Here is a 19,483-nt window from a genome sequence, read left to right on the forward strand (position 1 = left end):
CTAAGAACAAGTTCTCTGCAAACTGTGAAGTGTGACACAGACGCCAGTGCCTGTCCCACTGTCTGTGAGGCCTACACACTCCAATAAGAGAAAGGAGCGAGAACTCCCAGTCCCGGCAGGTAAATCGGACCCCGTTCCAACCCTGCCTCTGCCAGGCCCTGGCTCCGTGGCCTCAGGCAAGTCGCCCGCGCCCTCTGAGCCTTCCCGCCCTAGGGGTGGAACAGATCATATGAAGACTGGCCTGGCAGGTTTATTGGGGGCGCATGAGACCCAGCAGGGAATGTGTGTGAGGCCCCACCTGGCACCCCAGAGGCCCATCTTCCTGAGCAGCCATCGCGCTGTGACTGGGGGTGGCGCCGGCTTCTGCCTGAGAGTGAAGTAGCTCTCGAGAGCTAATCCCGAGTAAATGGGCTGGGGCTGGCAGGCGGCCAGGCTTTTTAATTAGCTTCTGCCCAGAGAGAGGCTGCTGCTCGGCTGCTGGCAGTGCGGTGCCCGCGATGAGGGGCGTGAGGCGACCGCCTCCCTGGGCCCCCTCCTCGGAAGGGGCTGGCGGGGCGCCTCCTACTGTTTCTTCTCTCTGAGCCCTTTGGCTGCCTTCCCCCCCCACCCCCGCCCTCCACCGCTACCCCTGCCTCCACCACCACCTCCACCACCACCGTTAGTGCTGTGCGTGGCCGCCAGCATGAGCTTTCTGAAACCACAGCCCATCCCGGCCCCTCCCGCCAGAGGCTTCCGCTCTCCATCCTCTTCACGCCCCTGCGAGGCCGTCCTGACCCGCCCCGGGCAGCTGCGCCTCTCTCTGGCCACGCTGACCGTCTTGAAGTTCCTCAGCACCTCCAGGCCCGGGCACATGCTGTTCCCTCTGCCCTTCCTCCCTGTCTGCCAAACGAACTTCTCGGGCTTCAGGTCTTAGACGTCCCTCCTGCCAGGTGAGGGTCTGCCCCTCCCCGTGCCAGAGCCTGTCCCCGTGGTCTGTGCGTGTGCCCTGCTGGGAGAATGCTGGTCCCACGTCTGTCTCCCCACCGGGTCCTAAGCTCCATCTCTCATGCCACCCAGCTGGCAAGAGGTGCCTGACAGCTGTGTGCTGGCTGCTGAGGGCCACCTGCGTGCCAAGCACTCACCCTCTCACAACTTCCCTGAATCCTCACACCAGTTTTGCAGAAGAGGGTCATTGATGAGGAAACTGAGGCCCAGGGAGGGGAAGTGGCTCTCCCGAGGCCACAGCCGGGAGGGCAGCGCGCTGTTCGCTCAGCACCGCCCCCAACAGTGGGGACCCGGCCTCGCTGGCACCCGGGTCCGTGGGCAGTGCCTCGTGGGTCTGTATCATTCCCGGGCAGCTGAGTGGTGAGACGCAGGCCTCGGAGGCATCCGGCAGGATCCCTGGAGAGGGCGGGGGCTGGCGCGGAGCGATCCGTTTGTGTGCGGCCTCACGGCAGCCTGCCACCCTGTCCCGGTGGGTCTGCCAGGAAGGGGACAGGGGAGTCCTTGCTCCCACCCTGAGCCCTGGCTGGCTTCCTCGCAGACGCAGATGCGGGCTTCCTGGAGGCAGCTGGCTCAGAGGATCCCGGCCGCGAAGATTCCGGCCCCGAGCACGGCCCGCCCCGAGCAGCCTCCGGCCGAGTCCCTCTACACGGTGAGTCCGGCTGGCCTGCCCCCCCCCCCCCTCAGGCCTGGCCCCCCTAGCTCAGGCCTGGTGTGGGTCTGGCTCCCAGGCTTGGTCATGCACCCGTGTATGACCCTTGGTCATGCACCCTCTGTGACCTCTCTGAGCCTTCAGTTCCTCATCTGTAATCTGGGACAGGAAGTCCCACTGGCGGGCTTCCTATGAAGGTGAACCGAGATTCCGGGCGTGGCCCTGACCCCTGGCAGGCATGCCCATGTGCAGTGCCCAGGTCCCCTCCTGGGCCAGCCCCCCCCCCCCCCCCACTTCTGAAACAAGGGTCTTGGGGCAGGAGCTGGTGAGGAACGAAGACAGTTCCTTCATCCAACCAGATGCTCTACCAGCTCCTTCCTGTTTTTATTGCACAAACATCGTAGCGACAAGAGTCACAAAAAGAGGAAAAGGTTGGGCACCGTCCTAAGCCCTTAACACCAACAGCTTTCTTTTCTTTTCTTTTTTTTAAAAAAATATTTTTTTAAAATTGATTTCAGAGAAGAAGGGAGAGGGAGAGAGAGATAGAAACATCAATGATGAGAGAGAGTCATTGATCGGCTGCCTCCTGCACGCCCCCTACTGGGGATGGAGCCTGCATCCCGGGCCTGTGCCCTGACCAGGAATCAAACCGTGACCTCCTGGTTCATAGGTCGACGCTCAACCACTGAGCCACGCCAGCCGGGTGACATCAATGACTTTCAATTCTTCACACGCACCCTGCACCCCGCCCACCCCCTCCCCAGAACTACACACAGGCATAGTTTTATATCCTTGTGATCAAGAGGAGACACGGCAGGGACGCCTTTCCATGTACCGTGGATCCTCCATCACTAATGGTCTCCATCATTATTTGAGGGAGAGGCTAAACCACGTGCCCAGCTGGGTGTGCCCACCAGCCCCAGCCCGCCCACCGGGCAGCACACAGCCACTCTGCCTGGCGGCCAGAAAGACAACAAACGTTCTTGCTCAGTTCTGTCTGTCTTAGTTCCACAAGCAACATCTGCTCATTGTAGAGAACGTGAAGAATGAGCGCCGCCCGGGGTCGGCTGGGGTCTGCAGCCGTGCGATCTAGAGCCGCCAGGCTGAGATCTTAGCTCTCTGCCTGGGGGTGCAGAGCCCTGCGGGGTACTCAGGCGCCCCAGGGGCGTGTTTGGGGCCGCCTCCAGCGCTAGGATTCTGCCGTGTTCGCTGTCACTGCTCCTGTCCCCATCAGCCTGACTCACACATGAAACGTGGGTCCTTCCTCCATCTCCATGGCACCCCACACAGAGGGCATTAGGACATGCCTGCTTACTCAGGGTGGGGCAGACGGGGACGAGGCAGAGGGACTGTCCTTCTGAGGCAGCGCCGACAGCTCCAAATAGACCAGAACAAGGCCAGCGCCCCCAGGGTCTTCAGCCCTCCACCCAGGGAGTTTCCACCAGCCTCCGCTCCCCACTCGGCCCCAGACTTCCACATACGCTCTCTTCCCTCCCAGCAACTCACGAGGGGTTTTCCCACGAGGCCTTCTGGTGTCAGCTGTTAAATAAAACCTCTCTCTCTCTCTCTCTCTCTCTCTCTTTCTCTCTCTCTCCCCCTCTACACACACACACACAGGATCTCTCTCATATATATCAAGTGAAGAAAATAACCATCATCCTAATTCTGTCTTCTTTCAGGATAAATACTAGTAAGATTGACTTCTATACCTTCCAGTCCATTGAAAAAACAAAACAAAACATACAAAGAGACCCATACGTACATTCACACATGCTTTTTTTTAAGTTGGAGTAATACAGCTTTTTTTTTCATGTTACACTGTCTCGTGAACATCTTTCCACGTGAATAATATTCTTCTACAAGATCCTTTCTGATGGGAGACTCCCCTTTGCGTGGAACCCCGTTCTCGCCTGTGTTGAGACTCCTCGGAGGCTCGGCAGCCCCTCTGGAGCGTGGGGCAGCGGGGCAGGAGCTGGTGCAGGGGGCTTGGAGAGGTTTGAAGGTGTAAGGGAGGCCACGGGCTTTGCTGGCCAGTCCCTGCCAGCTGGGATTGGACCTGGGCAGATACGAATGACATTAATCACAGGGATGATCATGTCAGGAGCCCTTTGTTGAGTACCTACTGTGTGCCAGGCACCGAGTTAGGACTCCCACTCATTATCTCATTAATTCTCACAGTGGGGGTTTTAGGATACAGGTATTATCCTCATTTTCATTTTATTTTCTAATCGTCTACTGCTGGTATGTAGACATGTGATTGGTTTTTGTATATTGACTTTGTGGAGAGGGTGACCTTGCTGAATTCACTCATTAATTCTAATGGTTCCTGTGTAGATTCCGTTGGATTATCTATGAACCCAGCCATGCCATCTATGAAAGTGGAAGTTCCATTTCTTCCTTTCTGACCTCATCCTTTTGCTTTGTTTTTCTTGCGTTATTGTGCTGCCTAAGACCTCTGTGTGATGGTGAATAGGAGTGTGATAGCAGGCATCCTTGTCTTGTCCCCTACCTCTGGGGAAGGAGTTTTGTATATTCCTCTCTATGGATAGATTATTGATTTTCAACCTTTCTTCTTTTCTAATATATGTACTTAACACTATGAACTTGCCTTTATGTGTGGCTTTAGCTGTATCCCACACGTTTTTTAAATTTAATATTTTATTTATTTACTTTGAGAGAGTGAGCGAGATTTGTTGTTCCACTTATTTATGCATTCATTGGTTGTTTCTTGTATATGCTCTGACTGGGGATCAATCCTGCACCCTTGGTGTATCAGGAGGATGCTCTAACCAATGCCCGTATCCCGCAAGTTTTGATATATTTTTATTATCTTTCAGTTTAAATTGTCCATGGAGACTTCCTCCTTGCCCCATGGGTGATTTAAGTGTGGTTTGCTTAATTTTCAAATGTTTAATTATATTCTAGTTATTATTCTGTGTGTCTTTTAAATTTCTCACCAATTCCGCTGTGATCAGGGAATGGATTCCGTATGATTTCAATCCTCTGAAGCCTTCTGAGACTTGCTTTGCGGGTCAGCCTATGGTCTGTGCGTGCTTGAAAAGAACTTGCATGGTACCTGGCTACGCGTTTCATACGTGTCCGTTACATCAAGTTGATACTGTTAAAATATTACATATATTTTTCTTTAGTCTAACGGGTGTTAAGAGAAGTGAGTTAAAATCTGCCCATATGATTGTAGATTTGTGTATTTCTCCTTCTAATTGTGTCCGTTTTTGCTGTTTATTCCTGTGGGGAGATGCTCATGATTCCCTAAGACGGGAAAGAGAGCTCTCGTACCAACGCCCCTGTTCAGCAGCACGGACTTGGAGTGGGCCAGACAGACGGGCTCAAAGCCCACTCGTTTTGCTCTGAGTTCTGCTGCTTAACCAGCGGACTCTCGGTTCCATGCTCTGTCAGACAGGGCTAATGATACAGCATCACAGCTTGCAGACATGCTCTGACTCCTTCCATCTTAAATTCCTCATCTTGAGCCCACACCCCCTCCAGCAGCCCCGCTTCCTCCAAGACTCCTGGGGCTGTCAGACCCCCACGATCAGTGTCTCTCTCCTTTCCCACCTCCTCTTCCCCAAAACCTTGCTTCTCAAGGTCACACTGACCTCCGCGTCGTGAAATCCAATGGCCAGTTCCTGGTCCTCCCCTTCCCTGACCAACCAGGAGCATCCGGCCACTGAGTTCTCCCCCCTCCCTGACACACTTCCTTCACTTGCTTCTGGAACATTCCACTCTCTCCTAATTGCCCCTCCCCTTACCTCCCCCCATTGCCACACCTCCTCAGCCTCCTTCATTAGCCCTCCCAGCTCCTCCCTGCTCCTCCCACTCCTCCCACTCCTCCCATTGGAACCCTGACCTCTAAGGGGTGCAGTCCTGGGACCCTTTTTCTTTGGTCTTCACTCCCCTCCCTGGGTGATCACATTCCGCCTCTCGGTTCTGAGACCTTCCACACTCTGATGGCCCCCAAATGGCTGTCTCCAGCCCAGGCCTCTCTGACCAACAGGCCTCTCTGGACACTCCATGGGTTTCTCTCAGCCCGCGTGCGGGTGAGTGGCGGCTCCGCCCGTCCTGCGCTGGGGCTGCAGGCCTAGCGGTGCTTGCTTTCCCGCTCGTGTCTGGTCCGTCAGCACATCTGTCTCTGAGCGCATCTGGAACCCGACCCAGCAGCCCTCCGGCTGCCCTCTCGCGCTTGGAGTCTTGCCCTGGGTTTCCACCCGCCGGCCTGTTGGGGTCCCTGCCGCTCGGTCTGTCCTGCCCCCGCCACGGCGGAGGGATGGGGTCCAGCTTAGACAGAGGCCCCTGCTCTGCTCAGGCCCTGGGGAGCCTGGGTCCTCGGAGAAGCAGAAAGCCCTGGGGTCAGCCAGCCAGGGGAGCCCGAGGTGCAGGAGCCTGTGTCTCCCAGGCCAGGAGCTGCAGGCGGCCCTGCCGTGAGCACCGGCGCCAGAGCAGCTGTGGGCTGTGGCCTCCGCGGGGTGATGGGTGGGAGCCAGCAGCGGGGCCCCAGGCCGCGAGGACCCCGGGAGCTGGAGGCGGGAAGCAGTCTCAGGGGCCACCTCTAAGGGGGCTGGTCTCTCAGTCAGTGGCACAGCCCTGCGTGGCCCCCGCGGGTTCTGTTCACACCCTCCCCACCTCTCCCTCCCTCCCTACCTCCCTCCCTTCCTCCCTTCACCCCGGCCTCCTTGCTGCTCCCACACACCATGCACGTCACCCCCACGGGCCTCTGATCCGAGTGGCCACTCCCTCACCCCCAGCCCCCTGCTCAGACGCCCCTTTGCCAGGAGGCCTTTCCTGGCCTCCTTTTAAAATGGCAACCGCCCCGCCCCTCCAGGGCCCGACCTCCCCATCTTCCTGGCCCTATGGCCACCTTTCCCCCTCATGATCCGTCTGCTTCACACCCCCACCCTGCACAGCCCAGTGCCCAGCACACAGTAGGTGCTCAGTGATCTGCCATATCATGAGTGGAGGACTGTTCTCGCCTTCCAGGTGCCTAGGACTCTGTGGGGCTCAGTGCTAGGCATAGAGTGGGCACACGGGCATCAGCATGTGGTACCACTCTCCCTCCGCAGCTCCCAGACACCTCCCCTCGGCTCCGTGCACCTGCCTGGGCCGGCGCCCTCAGTCCTGCACCTAGCCCTCCCTGCTCCTCCCGCTCCTCCCATCCTCTCAGCTCCTCCCAGCTCCTCCCTGCTCCTCCTGCTCCTCCCACTCCTCCCTGCTCCTCCCTGCTCCTCCCATCCTCCCAGCTCCTCCCACTCCTCCCTGCTCCTCCCTGCTGCTCACACTCCTCCCTGCTCCTCCCATCCTCCCAGCTCCTCCCACTCCTCCCTGCTCCTCCTGCTCCTCCCACTCCTCCCTGCTCCTCCCATCCTCCCAGCTCCTCCCACTCCTCCCTGCTCCTCCCATCCTCCCAGCTCCTCCCACTCCTCCCTGCTCCTCCCATCCTCCCAGCTCCTCCCACTCCTCCCTGCTCCTCCTGCTCCTCCCACTCCTCCCTGCTCCTCCCTGTTCCTCCCACTCCTCCCACTCCTCCCTGCTCCTCCTGCTCCTCCCACTCCTCCCTGCTCCTCCCTGCTGCTCACACTCCTCCCAGCTCCTCCCTGCTCCTCCCTGCTCCTCCCTGCTGCTCACACTCCTCCCAGCTCCTCCCTGCTCCTCCCTGCTCCTCCCTGCTCCTCACACTCCTCCCTGCTCCTCCCTGTTCCTCCCACTCCTCCCACTCCTCCCTGCTCCTCCTGCTCCTCCCACTCCTCCCTGCTCCTCCCTGCTGCTCACACTCCTCCCAGCTCCTCCCTGCTCCTCCCTGCTCCTCCCTGCTGCTCACACTCCTCCCAGCTCCTCCCTGCTCCTCCCTGCTCCTCCCTGCTCCTCACACTCCTCCCTGCTCCTCCCTGCTCCTCCCTGTTCCTCCCGCTCCTCCCTGCTCCTCACACTCCTCCCTGCTCCTCCCTGTTCCTCACACTCCTCACACTCCTCCCTGCTCCTCCCACTCCTCCCTGCTCCTCACACTCCTCCCTGCTCCTCCCTGTTCCTCCCACTCCTCACACTCCTCCCTGTTCCTCCCACTCCTCCCTGCTGCTCACACTCCTCCCAGCTCCTCCCTGCTCCTCCCTGCTCCTCCCTGCTCCTCACACTCCTCCCTGCTCCTCCCTGTTCCTCCCACTCCTCCCACTCCTCCCTACTCCTCCCACTTCTCCAGCACAGCACAGCACAGCCCAGCACAGCCCCCCAGCAGGCACACCTGAGGGAGGCAGGCCCTCCTCCCCACCAGGAAGGAGTGGGGTCTGGTTCAGAGCCTCAGAGGCTGTCCTGTCACCGAGGCTGCCTGCACTTCCAGCCGGTGATGCCGGTCACACCTGGATGAAAGGCAGCAGCAGGCCAGGACCTGTCAGCGCTTCCCTGCCAGCTGCTGCCTGCCAGCCCGCTGCAGCCCTCCCTGCCCTCCGCCCCAGCGGCTCCTGCCGGCCCGCTGCAGCCCTCCCTGCCCTCTGCCCCAGTGGCTCCTGCCGGCCCGCTGCAGCCCTCCCTGCCCTCTGCCCCAGCGGCTCCTGCCGGCACAGCCGCCTGCCACTGTGGGCAGAGGCCCGCGGGGTCCTGGGCGGGGAGCTCTCCGCTGGCTCGGAAAGCCTCTGGCCACACGGGAGCGCGTGGAGCCGGGGCCAGAGGCCTGAGTTCCCATCTTGGCTCCGCTGAGGGGCTGTGACCTGCAACACCCCTGGGCTAACGTGTCCCATGTGAGCGGGACACGGGGAGGGGGAGCCACTGAGGACCCCAGATCTGCTCCCCTGCCTGGCTGTCAGCAAGGAGCCCTTTCCTCCCTTCTCTCTGTGACCAGCGTGTCCAGCGTGGAGGGGCAGCACATTGTGGAGGTCCAGGCCTGGGTGGACAGAGGGGGAGGCTCAGGGCCACCGAGGCACAGTCACCATTCCCGCGCCAGGTGGCGGTGGTGGCGGTGGTGGCGGGGCTGTGGGCAGCATGATGGGCCTTGGCTTCTCCTGGGGCAGCCCTGACAGTACGCCGTCAGCTCCCCCTGGGCACAGGGTGTCACAGCTCCCCCTGGGCACAGGGTGTCAGCTCCCCCTGGGCACAGGGTGTCACAGCTCCCCCTGGGCACAGGGTGTCACAGCTCCCCCTGGGCACAGGGTGTCACAGCTCCCCCTGGGCACAGGCCGTCAGCTGCCCCTGGGCACAGGGTGTCACAGCTCCCCCTGGGCACAGGCCGTCACAGCTCCCCCTGGGCACAGGCCATCAGCTCCCCCTGGGCACAGGGTGTCACAGCTCCCCCTGGGCACAGGGTGTCACAGCTCCCCCTGGGCACAGGCCGTCAGCTCCCCCTGGGCACAGGGTGTCACAGCTCCCCCTGGGCACAGGCCGTCACAGCTCCCCCTGGGCACAGGGTGTCACAGCTCCCCCTGGGTACAGGCCGTCAGCTCCCCCTGGGCACAGGGTGTCACAGCTCCCCCTGGGCACAGGGTGTCAGCTCCCCCTGGGCACAGGGTGTCACAGCTCCCCCTGGGCACAGGGTGTCACAGCTCCCCCTGGGCACAGGCCGTCAGCTCCCCCTGGGCACAGGGTGTCACAGCTCCCCCTGGGCACAGGCCGTCAGCTCCCCCTGGGCACAGGGTGTCACAGCTCCCCCTGGGCACAGGGTGTCACAGCTCCCCCTGGGCACAGGCCGTCACAGCTCCCCCTGGGCACAGGGTGTCACTGCTCCCCCTGGGCACAGGGTGTCAGCTGCCCCTGGGCACAGGCCGTCATAGCTCCCCCTGGGCACAGGGTGTCACAGCTCCCCCTGGGCACAGGGTGTCAGCTGCCCCTGGGCACAGGCCGTCACAGCTCCCCCTGGGCACAGGGTGTCAGCTGCCCCTGGGCACAGGCCGTCAGCTCCCCCTGGGGGCAGGGCAGCGCCTACACTGGCCTCAGGTGGAGGGTGTCAGGCCTCCAGCTGCCCCCAGGCCACTGCTGCCTGACTTCGGGGCTGGAGTCTGATCTGAGCTGGCGCCCCCTCTCCCAAGACCCACCCTCTTTCTGGCTCGGAGGCCCTGGAACTGGTCCCCAGGGCCACCTTGCCAGCGCTGTGAGTGATGCCCATGACACGAGGGTCTCCCAAGAGCCCGGTGGTTTATTACACGGTTTTCATGCCCCAGCGCCTCTCGGTGCCTCCTTCTGCCTCTGCGTCTCCCCCCTCTCTTGCCTCAGAGCACCACCTGTCTCTCAGCCTGCCTCAGCAACCCCTGCTTGCCGGTTGCCAGGGAAACCACCTCCTTGGCAACCAGCCGGCATCCCTAGGACATGTACACGTGGGAAGGCAAGGTTGCTGCCTCTTGCTGAGGCTGCTGGTGGCTCTGCTCCGAGTCCCAGGCAGGGTCCAGGCTGTGACCGCAGAGAGGGAGGGAGGTCTCAAGCCTCCTTTGATGCTCATTCAACTGATGACGATTCAACAGTTATTAAGCACCTACTGTTTTCCAGACCCTGGGCTGGGCCCATCCTGTGCAATATCTCATTTAGTCGTGCACCGAACCTGCAAGATAGATGCAATTGTTCCCATTCTACAGACAAGGAAACAGAGGACAGGAAGGCTCAGGGGTTGCCTCTGGCTGGCAGGTGTCAGAGCTGAGAGTTGGACCTAGTCTTGTCTGATGTCAAAGCCCTGGTTCTCTCTACCCGAGGGCCCCGCTCAGGCTGCTCAGAGCCGGGCCGAGAGTGTGTAGTCCCAAACACACACCCGGCGAGCGAGGAGCCCTTCGTGGCATCGGTTGGTGCTGCCTCCGAGTGTGCCAAGCACAGCCATAGGTTCCGAGACCCAGAGCCTGACCAGGTACAGCTTGATGAGAGAGGGTGCCAGGTCATCCGTGAGTGCGGCTGGGGTGGGCGTTACGGGAGGTCTGGATGCTGTGGATGGGTGGGGCCCTCACAGGGGCAGGGTTTGGGGCCAGGGGAGTGAGGGTGGCTGGCAGGAGGGCATCATCGCCGCTATGGCCACGGGTGTCTGGGGTCTGCTGGCTGGAGCCTGGAGGTGGTGTGAGGGAGGTGGCGGGGGGAGGGGCAGAGAGGAGTCCCCCTGTACACGCGGGAAAGGGGTGCAGAGAGGGACTGCAGGTTCACAGGGGTGGCAGTGTGACCAGGCACGGCATGGCGGGCGAGGCGGGCATCCCCTCGCAGACTAGGGACCAGAGGGTTCTGCCCGTCCTCTGAGCTCTCGCAGCTGCCCGGGCCAGGCCCTGCCCCGCTGTCCCCGTCCCTCTGACCCTCGCGCGCCTCCTGCAGGCCCTGCAGCGCCAGGACACTGAGGTCTACGCCTGCATGCAGAGCGAGGCCGGCAGCCCGCCCGCCAGGAGGACTTTTCTCTCCCAGGTAAGCAGGGGCAGCCAGCCCGGCTCCCCTGAGCTCCGTCTGACCCCCCAGGTGTGACGTGGGGGGAAGAGGACCACGGGGTGAGCCCTGCTGTTGAATCGGAGCCCTCCCCCGAGGCAGCTGGCCTGGCGCCAAGAGCACTGGGCGGTTGGAACCCCCGCCCCACCCCTGACCAGCCGGCAGCCCTGCCCACGGCTGCCCTCTGTGCCCGAGGCTCCCGCTGTGCACCGAGGAGCCGGACAGCACTCACCTCCTAGATGTGCCGAGGGCCGGGTGCTGTAGTGGGGACCCAGCCGGCGCCGTGCCGTGTGCGCCATGGCAGCTCCCACTGGCGCAGTGGCGCCCGGTGTTAGTCCTCTAGCTGCCCGCAGGCGGATGCTGGCCGAGGTCAGGGGCCGGAGTCTGAGCTGGTGCCCGCCTGGCCGGGCCTGGCCTGGGCAGGGCTCCCTAATTGTCATGCTGGGGGCCAAGGCGTTTCACTTAGTCACGATTCTCTTTCACACCTCAGTTTGCTCATCTGTAAAGTGGGTGAGTGACACTTGGCTGCAAAACCGAGTGCCCTGAATTCAAACGAGTTCCAAGTGAAGTATCATCTACAGCAGAGATTTGGACCCCGTGAAGCAGGAGGGGCTGTTAGGCGGGGACAGGAACCCGTGGGCGGTGGGTAGGCCCGTGGGCACCTTGGAAGAGCCATCAGGAAGTGAGAGGGGCTGATGCTCGGTCTCCCCCGGCACAGGGGCCCAGGCTGGTGCTGTTTAGTGAATCTCAAAGCTCTTCCTCTCCTAGGCCTTGACCCACAAAGATGTCTGGGTCATTCCAGGCAGTGCCCACCCTGGGCCAGGCCTTGGGGTGCTGCCCAGGATGCTAAGACAGGCCCCTGCCCTCCAGGAGCCTCGGGGCTGAAAGAATAGGGTCACTGACCCGACAGACACACAGAGACATGGTGGCCCCGTCCGAGAGGGGGGCTCTGGAGGGACAGACCGGGGCTGGGAGGGGGTCGTGGGGTGCTGAGCAAGCCCTGCAGGGTGAGTAGGAGGTTTGGGGGGAACAGGTGGTGTGGAAGGAACAGCCCAGACAGAGGGAAGAGCATGTGGGGAGGCCCTGAGGCAGCAACGGGGGTGGGGTGGAGGGGTGGGGGGAGGGGCAGGAGGGCAGAGAGCAGGGTGGGTGGAGTGAGGGGAAGAGGCTGGCGAGGAGGGCTTGGGGACAGGACAGGCGTCCCTGTCACAGCCACGCAGGAGGCCACAGTTTGCTCGCCTCTGACCGGAACTAGATTGGTGTGAGTTTGTTCTTTCCCCGACCTGTTACTTTTCATTTCTTTCCCCAGGAGAATGCGCACCGATTTCAGGATGAGAGTGACTTTAACCTGGTCTATGAAAATCTCTAGGACCAGCTCCGCCCGCCCGTAGGTCTCGCCGTGGATCAGAGGCTCTGGGGCCGCCCCTCCCTCCAGAGGACTTGATCGGGACCAAGAGTGAGGCCTCAGGGGGCGCCGGGCACTCACCCCCACATTCTAGGCTTTCCTGCCTCGGTCCGCACCCACCCCGAGGGGCACCCACTGCGTGTTTCTCATCTCCAGGCCTTTGTCCAAGTCGTGCCCTCTGCCTGGTGGGCCCCTCCTCAGTGTTTAAGGGCTCCCGTGGGCCCCCCCATTCCAGAGCCCTCCTCGGCCTCCGGGCTCTCTTGGCACCTACAAGGCCCCCCGAGACTCTCAGGAGGGACCCGGCGAGGGACCCGTGTCGGTGCTGTGTGCACAGGAGGGGAAATAAAGGAGCAACGGAGACTATGCCCCACCTCGCTGCCCCCGCCCACCTAGGCCCGAGGCGCAAGGTGACCGCACAAGGTGACCCTGGGCTGGCCTTGGGGACAGAGCCGGGGGCTGAGCAGGTGGCCGAGTGCCTGGGGCGGGAGCAGGGAGGTCCGGGCTCCGTGGTGAGGAAGGGTCCCGCTTGTCCTGAGCGGGGGAGGGGGCGGTGCTGGCTAACCGGGAGCTGAACAGCCTAAAGCTCTCTGCCCCCCAACAAGGACCCCAAGGTTGTCTCCCCTCCGCCTGGCCCTTTGCACCCGTGGTGCCAACTGCTTCCCCACCCCCTGCTCCTCAAGCCTCTCCACCCTTGGGCCTCAGCTGCTCCTCCTTCCACACTAAGGCCTGGTCCCCCAAAGCCCCCTTTGTCTGGCCGTCCTGACCCCACCCACCTCCTCTGTCTTTTTTTTTTTTTTTAATATATTTTATTGATTTTTTATAGAGAGGAAGGGAGAGAGAGAGTTAGAAACATCGATGAGAGAGAAACATCGATCAGCTGCCTCCTGTAAACCCCCTACTGGGGATGTGCCCGCAACCAAGGTACATGCCCTTGACCGGAATCGAACCTGGGACCCTTGAGTCCACAGGCCGATGCTCTATCCACTGAGCTAAACCGGTTTCGGCCTTTATCTGCATTATAGTCGGTCAGGATCCCCGAGGACAGCCCTTCCCTCCTGCCACCTCTCCATCGCGGTCCAGCTCCACGGTTTGGTGCCTGGGGGCTCCCCTGGCTGGGTGGAGGGGTCCCTTCACATTGCAGAAGCTCAGGCCCCGTGTGCACATGGCCCCTCGTTTCACCCCACCGCAGCCCCTCGTTATGAGTGGAAGCCCATTTCGCAGGAAGTCAGGAGCTGAGGGCCAGATCACCCAGGCTGTTGGGCTGTCCCCACCCCTCCCTCGGCTTCCCATTGTTTTCTCATTTGTAAAATGGACAAGCCAGTCCTCCCTCCCACCCCCATCTGCCCCTCACACACAAACCTGGAATGTGTAGGGAAGGGTGGGGGGCCCGGACCCTGGTAGAGAGTCTGGGGGTGGAGGGTGGCTAGCCTTCCTGGGTCCTCGCCTCCCAGCCGTCAGCCCCGCAGCGAGCCCAGCAGCAGGGCTCTGAGCGGGGTGAGGTTGGTGGAGAGGCCTCTGGGCCCCAGGAGGCTGGAGCTGAGCGAACCCGTGCTGCTTAGCCAGACGAAGCTGCCCTGGGCAGGCCCGTCCAGGTTCTGGCTCCACAGCCTGGGCAGCGGCCAGTGGGGGTGGAGGCGAGGGGAGCCTGCTGCTCAGGGTGCAGTGAGCCTCCCCAAGAAACCCAAAGCCAGCCAGACCAGGAGGCCGCTCCCTGGGCCTGGGTCTCTCGTCCTCAGCCCCTGGGCCCCAGGCCCTCTGGCTGGAAACCAGCCTTTTCCAGTTGGCTCCGAGGGTAGAGAGGGGAGCCTGGCAGGGTTACCCCCACACCGGGCTCCAGGCCCCAGCAGGCTGCCCTGCCCCCACACGCTTCTCCACGTGGGGTCCTGTCCCTCCTTGTGCTCCAACCTTCCACCGCTCCCCCCTCACCTGGAACAGAAGCCCAGCTCCTCCCTGTGGCTTCCGGGCCCTCAGGGACCAGCCAGTCACCCGCTGTGGAGCAGACAGAGCTGAGCCTGGTTCAGGGCAAGGCTGGGGAGCCAGGCGGCTTTCATGTGAGCAGGACAGAGGCAGGAGGAGGAAGAGGGGGGTCAGGGTGAAGTGGGGGACCCTCGGAGGGGCTTTGACACGGGCGAGGGTGGGGTGTGTATGGTGAAAGAGTTCTGGGACTCCAGGTGTGGAGCAAAGAAGACTGAGCACCCCCCCGCCCCCCTTCACCCCCAGGACTGAGAGGCCCCCCTCCACCCCCAGGACTGAGAGCCCATGGAGATGGGCTGGTGCAGGGCAGGGGTGAGGGGTGTCAGATTACCCCAGTGGGTGCAGGTGGCAGAAAGGGGGGAGGGGACAGAGAGCTCCTCCAGACAGGCTGGTAGCTTGGGTGTGGCTGAAATGGGGGAGAGGAGAGAGGGACCACCTTGACAGTCATTTGGGGCAGGGGGGCTGGGCCCCCCCAGTTCGCCTCTCAGCAGCCATGTCCACTTGAGCTGGGTCTCAGGGACAATCAAGGCCTCTCAGCATTGCTCAGAGGGGACAGATGGGGAGCCCTGCTCTGCACAGGCTCAGCGGGGTGCAGAGGGCATGGGGGGCCTGGTGTGCCTTCCTTCCCCACAAATCCTTCAGGAAAAGCCAGCTGCAGGAGGCAGCGTGGAGCGGTCAGGCCTCCTGGGGGCTGGGGACCCAGGCTCTGTGGCTGCCCCAAAGGGGGCACCTGTGTGTATGGGGGGGGGGCGCTCAGGAGGGGCTAGAGAAGGAGAGCGGTGGAGAGAGTGCCCCAGGAAGGGAGCCTGATGGGGAGCAAGTGAGGCCCAGGAGCAGGGAGCCTGGACCCTGAGGTGGATGGCAGCCACCCTGGGGTGGCCCTGGGCCTAGAACTGCTGGGAGAAGCCCCAGGCAGCCCTGAGGGCCAGGCCTCCGGAGCTGCCGCCCCCTGTCCGGCCCGGCCTGGCCCCGGCCCCACTGAGGGGTCTCGGGGTGCTCTCCTGCGGGGCCTGCCCTTGCGCTCTCGGCACTCCCCAACCTCTGTGCCTAGGTCGTGCCCGCCACCCTCTTCCCTCTTCAGAGCCTTCTGATGCCCACTGTGCCCCGCCGGGGCTCGCAGCCGCAGCCCCCTCTGCCCTGCTCCCTCGGCACTTGCCCGAGAAGCCATCCCTGGAAACCAAACTGCAGAGCGGGTGTGGGAAGTGCGCGGCGGCCCCTCCCAGGCAACAATTTCCAGAGGCTTCTGCAAAGCAGAGTTTCCATGGGAACACGTGCGGGTGCCCAGGGAACCCCGCCTTCACAGCTGGCATCGCGGGTCCCTGGCACGGGGCGGGTGCTCCGCCCGCACAGCCACTGCCTTTCGGCCGCCAGCCCTCACTGACCCGAAATCAAGTTACCGGCAGATCTGCCCTTCCTTTACTTCGCATTGAGAGGCCGCGCTCCACCCTGAGGGGGCCTCTGGGGTTTCCGGGATGGATTTTTACGTCGTTCAATCGTTTTCCTGGCAGAGCGCTCAGCCAGGAGGGGGCTGATGGAGGGCGTCTCTCTGTCCCTCCTGGACGCCTGCGGATGTCCCTTGTCCACCTGCGCCCGGGGCCTCCGCAGTCCCGAATCCAGACTCCGGGAGTTGGGGGCCTGGCAGGAGGCACCGAGACACCTTCCTTCCCAGGCCTCCCTGACCTGCCGTGGTAACCACAGCCTCCGGCCTTGACCGAGCCTGGGTCAGGCCCCGCCCTCGGCACTGGGTATTAGTATGTATTTTTTAAAAAATATATTTGTATTGACTTCAGAGAGGAAGGGAGAGGGGGAGAGATAGAAACACCAGTGATAAGAGAGAATCATCGATCGGCTGCCTCCTGCACGCCACACACCGGGGATCGAGTCCACAACCTGGGCGTGTGCCCTGACTGGGAATCGAACCGTGACCGCCTGGTTCACAGGGCGACGCTCAACCACTGAGCCACACTGCCAGGCAGTATGTATTTTTTAAGGTATCTACGCAGGTGAGGTGGGCGCCTATTGTGGTACCAACAAACCACAGCAAAGTGAAATTCCTCCGATGCTCTTGTCCCCTCGGATCCCCCGTCCCAACCCTTCCCGGAGCTGACACCGAGTCAATGGGTGTGTTCCCCTCCGGGCTGACACACGTAGACGCACACACACAAGGACACAAGCTGGGCCGTCCTCGCGTGGGGTTCTGAAGCGCTTCCGTGGCACCTTCCGTAGGTGGGATTGGCCTTGCTTTGTTCACGCAGCCCCCGTGGTGGCGGCCTGCGGTGACAGCTCATCAGAGCCGCGGGCTCGGCTCACAGCGAGGGATCCACAGGCCCAGGACCCTAATTCGATCAGGCTCCCGTCATGGCCTTGGCCGCTGTTCACAATTTCTCAGCGTCCCCGCAGGGGCTGCGGGGAGCATCCGCGGACACACCGGCAAGCTGTCAGGGCGTGGACGGCGCTCACAGGCGCTGCCGGGTCCTTGGCGCCCAGGCGGTGTGGGTCCTGCTCCTCAGGCTGTCTGTCCGCAGCATCTCCCTCCCTCCCGAAAACCCCCGTGAAGTGGGGCCTTGGCTCCCCCTTTTACCAGAGCAGATGGTCCAGAGAAGCAGACTAGCTAAAGGTCACATGGCCCAGAGGGGGCATCGCTGTGCTGGCTCCGACTGTGTACAGTCTCGCTGCTTCCGTGGGTCAGGGGAGGGGGGTTCCGGGGCGGGAGGGGCACAGAAGGAGCCTTAGAGGGCTTGGTGCATCCAGGGTGCGGGCAGCCGTGAAGGGACGAGCTTTATTCCGAGGTGGCCTGGCAGCTTACATGCTCACACCCGGTGTCTCAGAACTGTGGGCGTCGGGGCCTCCTCCCTCCCCCCGCCGTGGTCTATCTCCTTGGGCAGATGGCGTCAGCAGAGGTGCAGGGGCCTGGTCTCAGGCCGCCTAGACATTTGGATCCCCGGCCTCCCTGGCAATTTCAGGCGCAGCTCGCCTGGAGGTGTGAGCGCCCCTTGGAAGCTTGATAATCTGGGATAACGCTGCTGTAATTGGCATCGTTCCCCACTTACAATCCTCTCGCTACCTGAAAACCTACTTGCAAAGGCTATATCTGGAGAGGGTTTAATTTTACCGCTTTGTGGACCCCCAGGGGCCGAGGAGGAGCAGGGCTTTTTCTGTCACCCCTTTGCCCACCCCATCCCCGTGCCCCAGTGAGCGCCACAGGCCAGGGGACCACGCTGGCTGACCTCGCTGCCTCGGCTCAGAGCACAGCCCTGTACCTGGTTCCCACCGTGGGTCCCAGCTGACCTGGTTTTCTCCCCAGCGCCCCCTTCCTTCCTCCTTCAGCCCACCCATTTAGTCTCCCCCCACCCCTGCCCCTGTGCTCTGGACGCCAGGGCCTCCTGGGGAGATGGATCTGCGTGAACTGATTCAACGAAAGGAGGTCAGAGCAATGCATGAACTGCTTGGTGGGGGAGGGTGTTGTAGGGAAGGCTTCATGGAAGAGGTGGCACTTGAGCAGGAATTCCTGCTCAGATTCAGAGGGAGCATGGGAGCATGGATGGGCCGGCCTTGGGGCGACTGGGGCCAGAGGGAGCTTGTCAGAGATGAGGCTCCTTGGGGGACGCGTTGCTTGTCTCCTTCTGTGCCTGACTCATCAGAGGGCTGAGGAGCCACTTGTTTAAAGAGTAAGTGCACCTTTTCCTCGGCTGGAGGTTGAGTGCCAGTTCCTGACAAAAGAGGGAGAATGATTCTCCTCCCCCTGCCCCCGCCCCTAATTTCCTGGAAGTGATCTCTAATTAGCACGTGACCCATCTGACACTGTGAAAACGGAGACAGCCGTGCCGCACCCACAGCTGGAGAGGCACAACAGTGGCAGTGCGGGTTCTGGGAGGCCAGCCCCTCCGCCTGGCGGGCAGCGGCGGGCTCTGTGCAGGGCTGCTGGAGGCCCGGCCCGGCCCGGCCCAGGAGACAGGCCAGCACAGCCCGGCTTCACCTCCTGGCCGCCCGGGCTGTCAGAGGCTCCGATCGATGCCACGTGCCTGTGGAGCGTGCGTCAGGGGCCCTGAGCCCTGTCAGGGCGGTTCTGCTAATTGATCCCAGAAGCCCCTGTCACTGCCGGGGGAGGCCTCAGCCGGCTCTGCGGCGGCAACTGCTGTCCCTCGCCTCGCCAGATGGCCTTCCCTCCCGCTCAGCTGGCTCCAGGCGAGGCCAGACAGCCCTGACCGTGTGGGGCCTCGGGCCCTCCAAGCCACCAGCAGAGCTAAGCCCAGGGGGGTGCAGGGAGCACTGAAGAAGCCCCTGTGGGTTCCTCAGGCCCCAGTCACAGCCACCCCAAGAGTGGCTGGGTCAGTAGGGGAGGCTCAGCTGCTCAGGCCCTTAACAAGTTCCCTTCTCCCGGCTTTTAGGGCCCAGCCTCAAATGCCCCCCAACTTCCTCCAGTTGCCCCACAGGTACTGCCTCCTGTAGGGGGAGCCCTCGGTGCTGTGTGTGGGGAGGGTGGAGCCAGGAGAGCTCTGGTTAGGACCAGTCTGTGCAGTGAGTCCCAGGGGGTGAGAGGGGCTCAGGTCCAGATAGGAAAATGGTACCTGTGGTGGGTACAGTGAGCCCTGCCTCCGCCCTCTGCCCCCACCCCACCCCGCCTCTGCCCATGCCGAAGGCTGGCCCTGCTTCCTCCCATGAAGTGAGGGGCTGGGAGGGGCCGAGCATTGAGCCCAGGTTGGTGGGGCCTCTCAGCCGCTCCTGCCCCCCATCTCAGTGCTGGAGGACGCAGCTGTCTTCTTTCTGGGTTCGAGCCTGGGGCTGGAGATGGTGGGGAGCTTCCGGACGCTCCATCCCAGAACCACCCCGCCTTCGGGGAGCAGCAGCGCCTGCTAGCAGGAATGGGGTTTCTTTACGAGGTGATGAGAACGTTCTGGAATTAGATAGTACTGATGGTTGCACAACCTTGCGACTATGCTAAAAAGCTCTGAACTGTACACTTTAAAAGGGTGAATTTTATGATATGTGAATTGTATCTCAATAAGAGGAAACAAAATCTGCCCCGTTTAAACACTTTCGGTCAGAGCATACACACATGCACACACCTCCCTGGGACCAGATCCAGCTCC

General features: G+C 62.1%; 1 protein-coding gene across 2 annotated transcripts in view; it reads left to right on the forward strand.

The window, feature by feature from the left end:
• NFAM1 (NFAT activating protein with ITAM motif 1) overlaps positions 1-12,849 on the forward strand; it is a 57,861-nt gene extending 45,012 nt beyond the window's left edge. For both annotated transcript variants that reach the window (XM_079775831.1, XM_079775830.1), the window contains 3 exons: positions 1,523-1,633; positions 10,910-10,996; positions 12,324-12,849. In XM_079775831.1, the coding sequence (XP_079631957.1) occupies positions 1,523-1,633; positions 10,910-10,996; positions 12,324-12,383 (258 nt within the window). In that variant the 3' untranslated portion in view covers positions 12,384-12,849. The remainder of the gene's footprint in view (positions 1-1,522; positions 1,634-10,909; positions 10,997-12,323) is intronic.
• The last annotated feature ends 6,634 nt before the right edge of the window (positions 12,850-19,483 follow it).

The sequence above is a fragment of the Cnephaeus nilssonii genome (genome assembly GCF_951640355.1).
Source record: "Cnephaeus nilssonii genome assembly, chromosome: 6".
Classification (NCBI taxonomy): Eukaryota; Metazoa; Chordata; class Mammalia; order Chiroptera; family Vespertilionidae; genus Cnephaeus; species Cnephaeus nilssonii.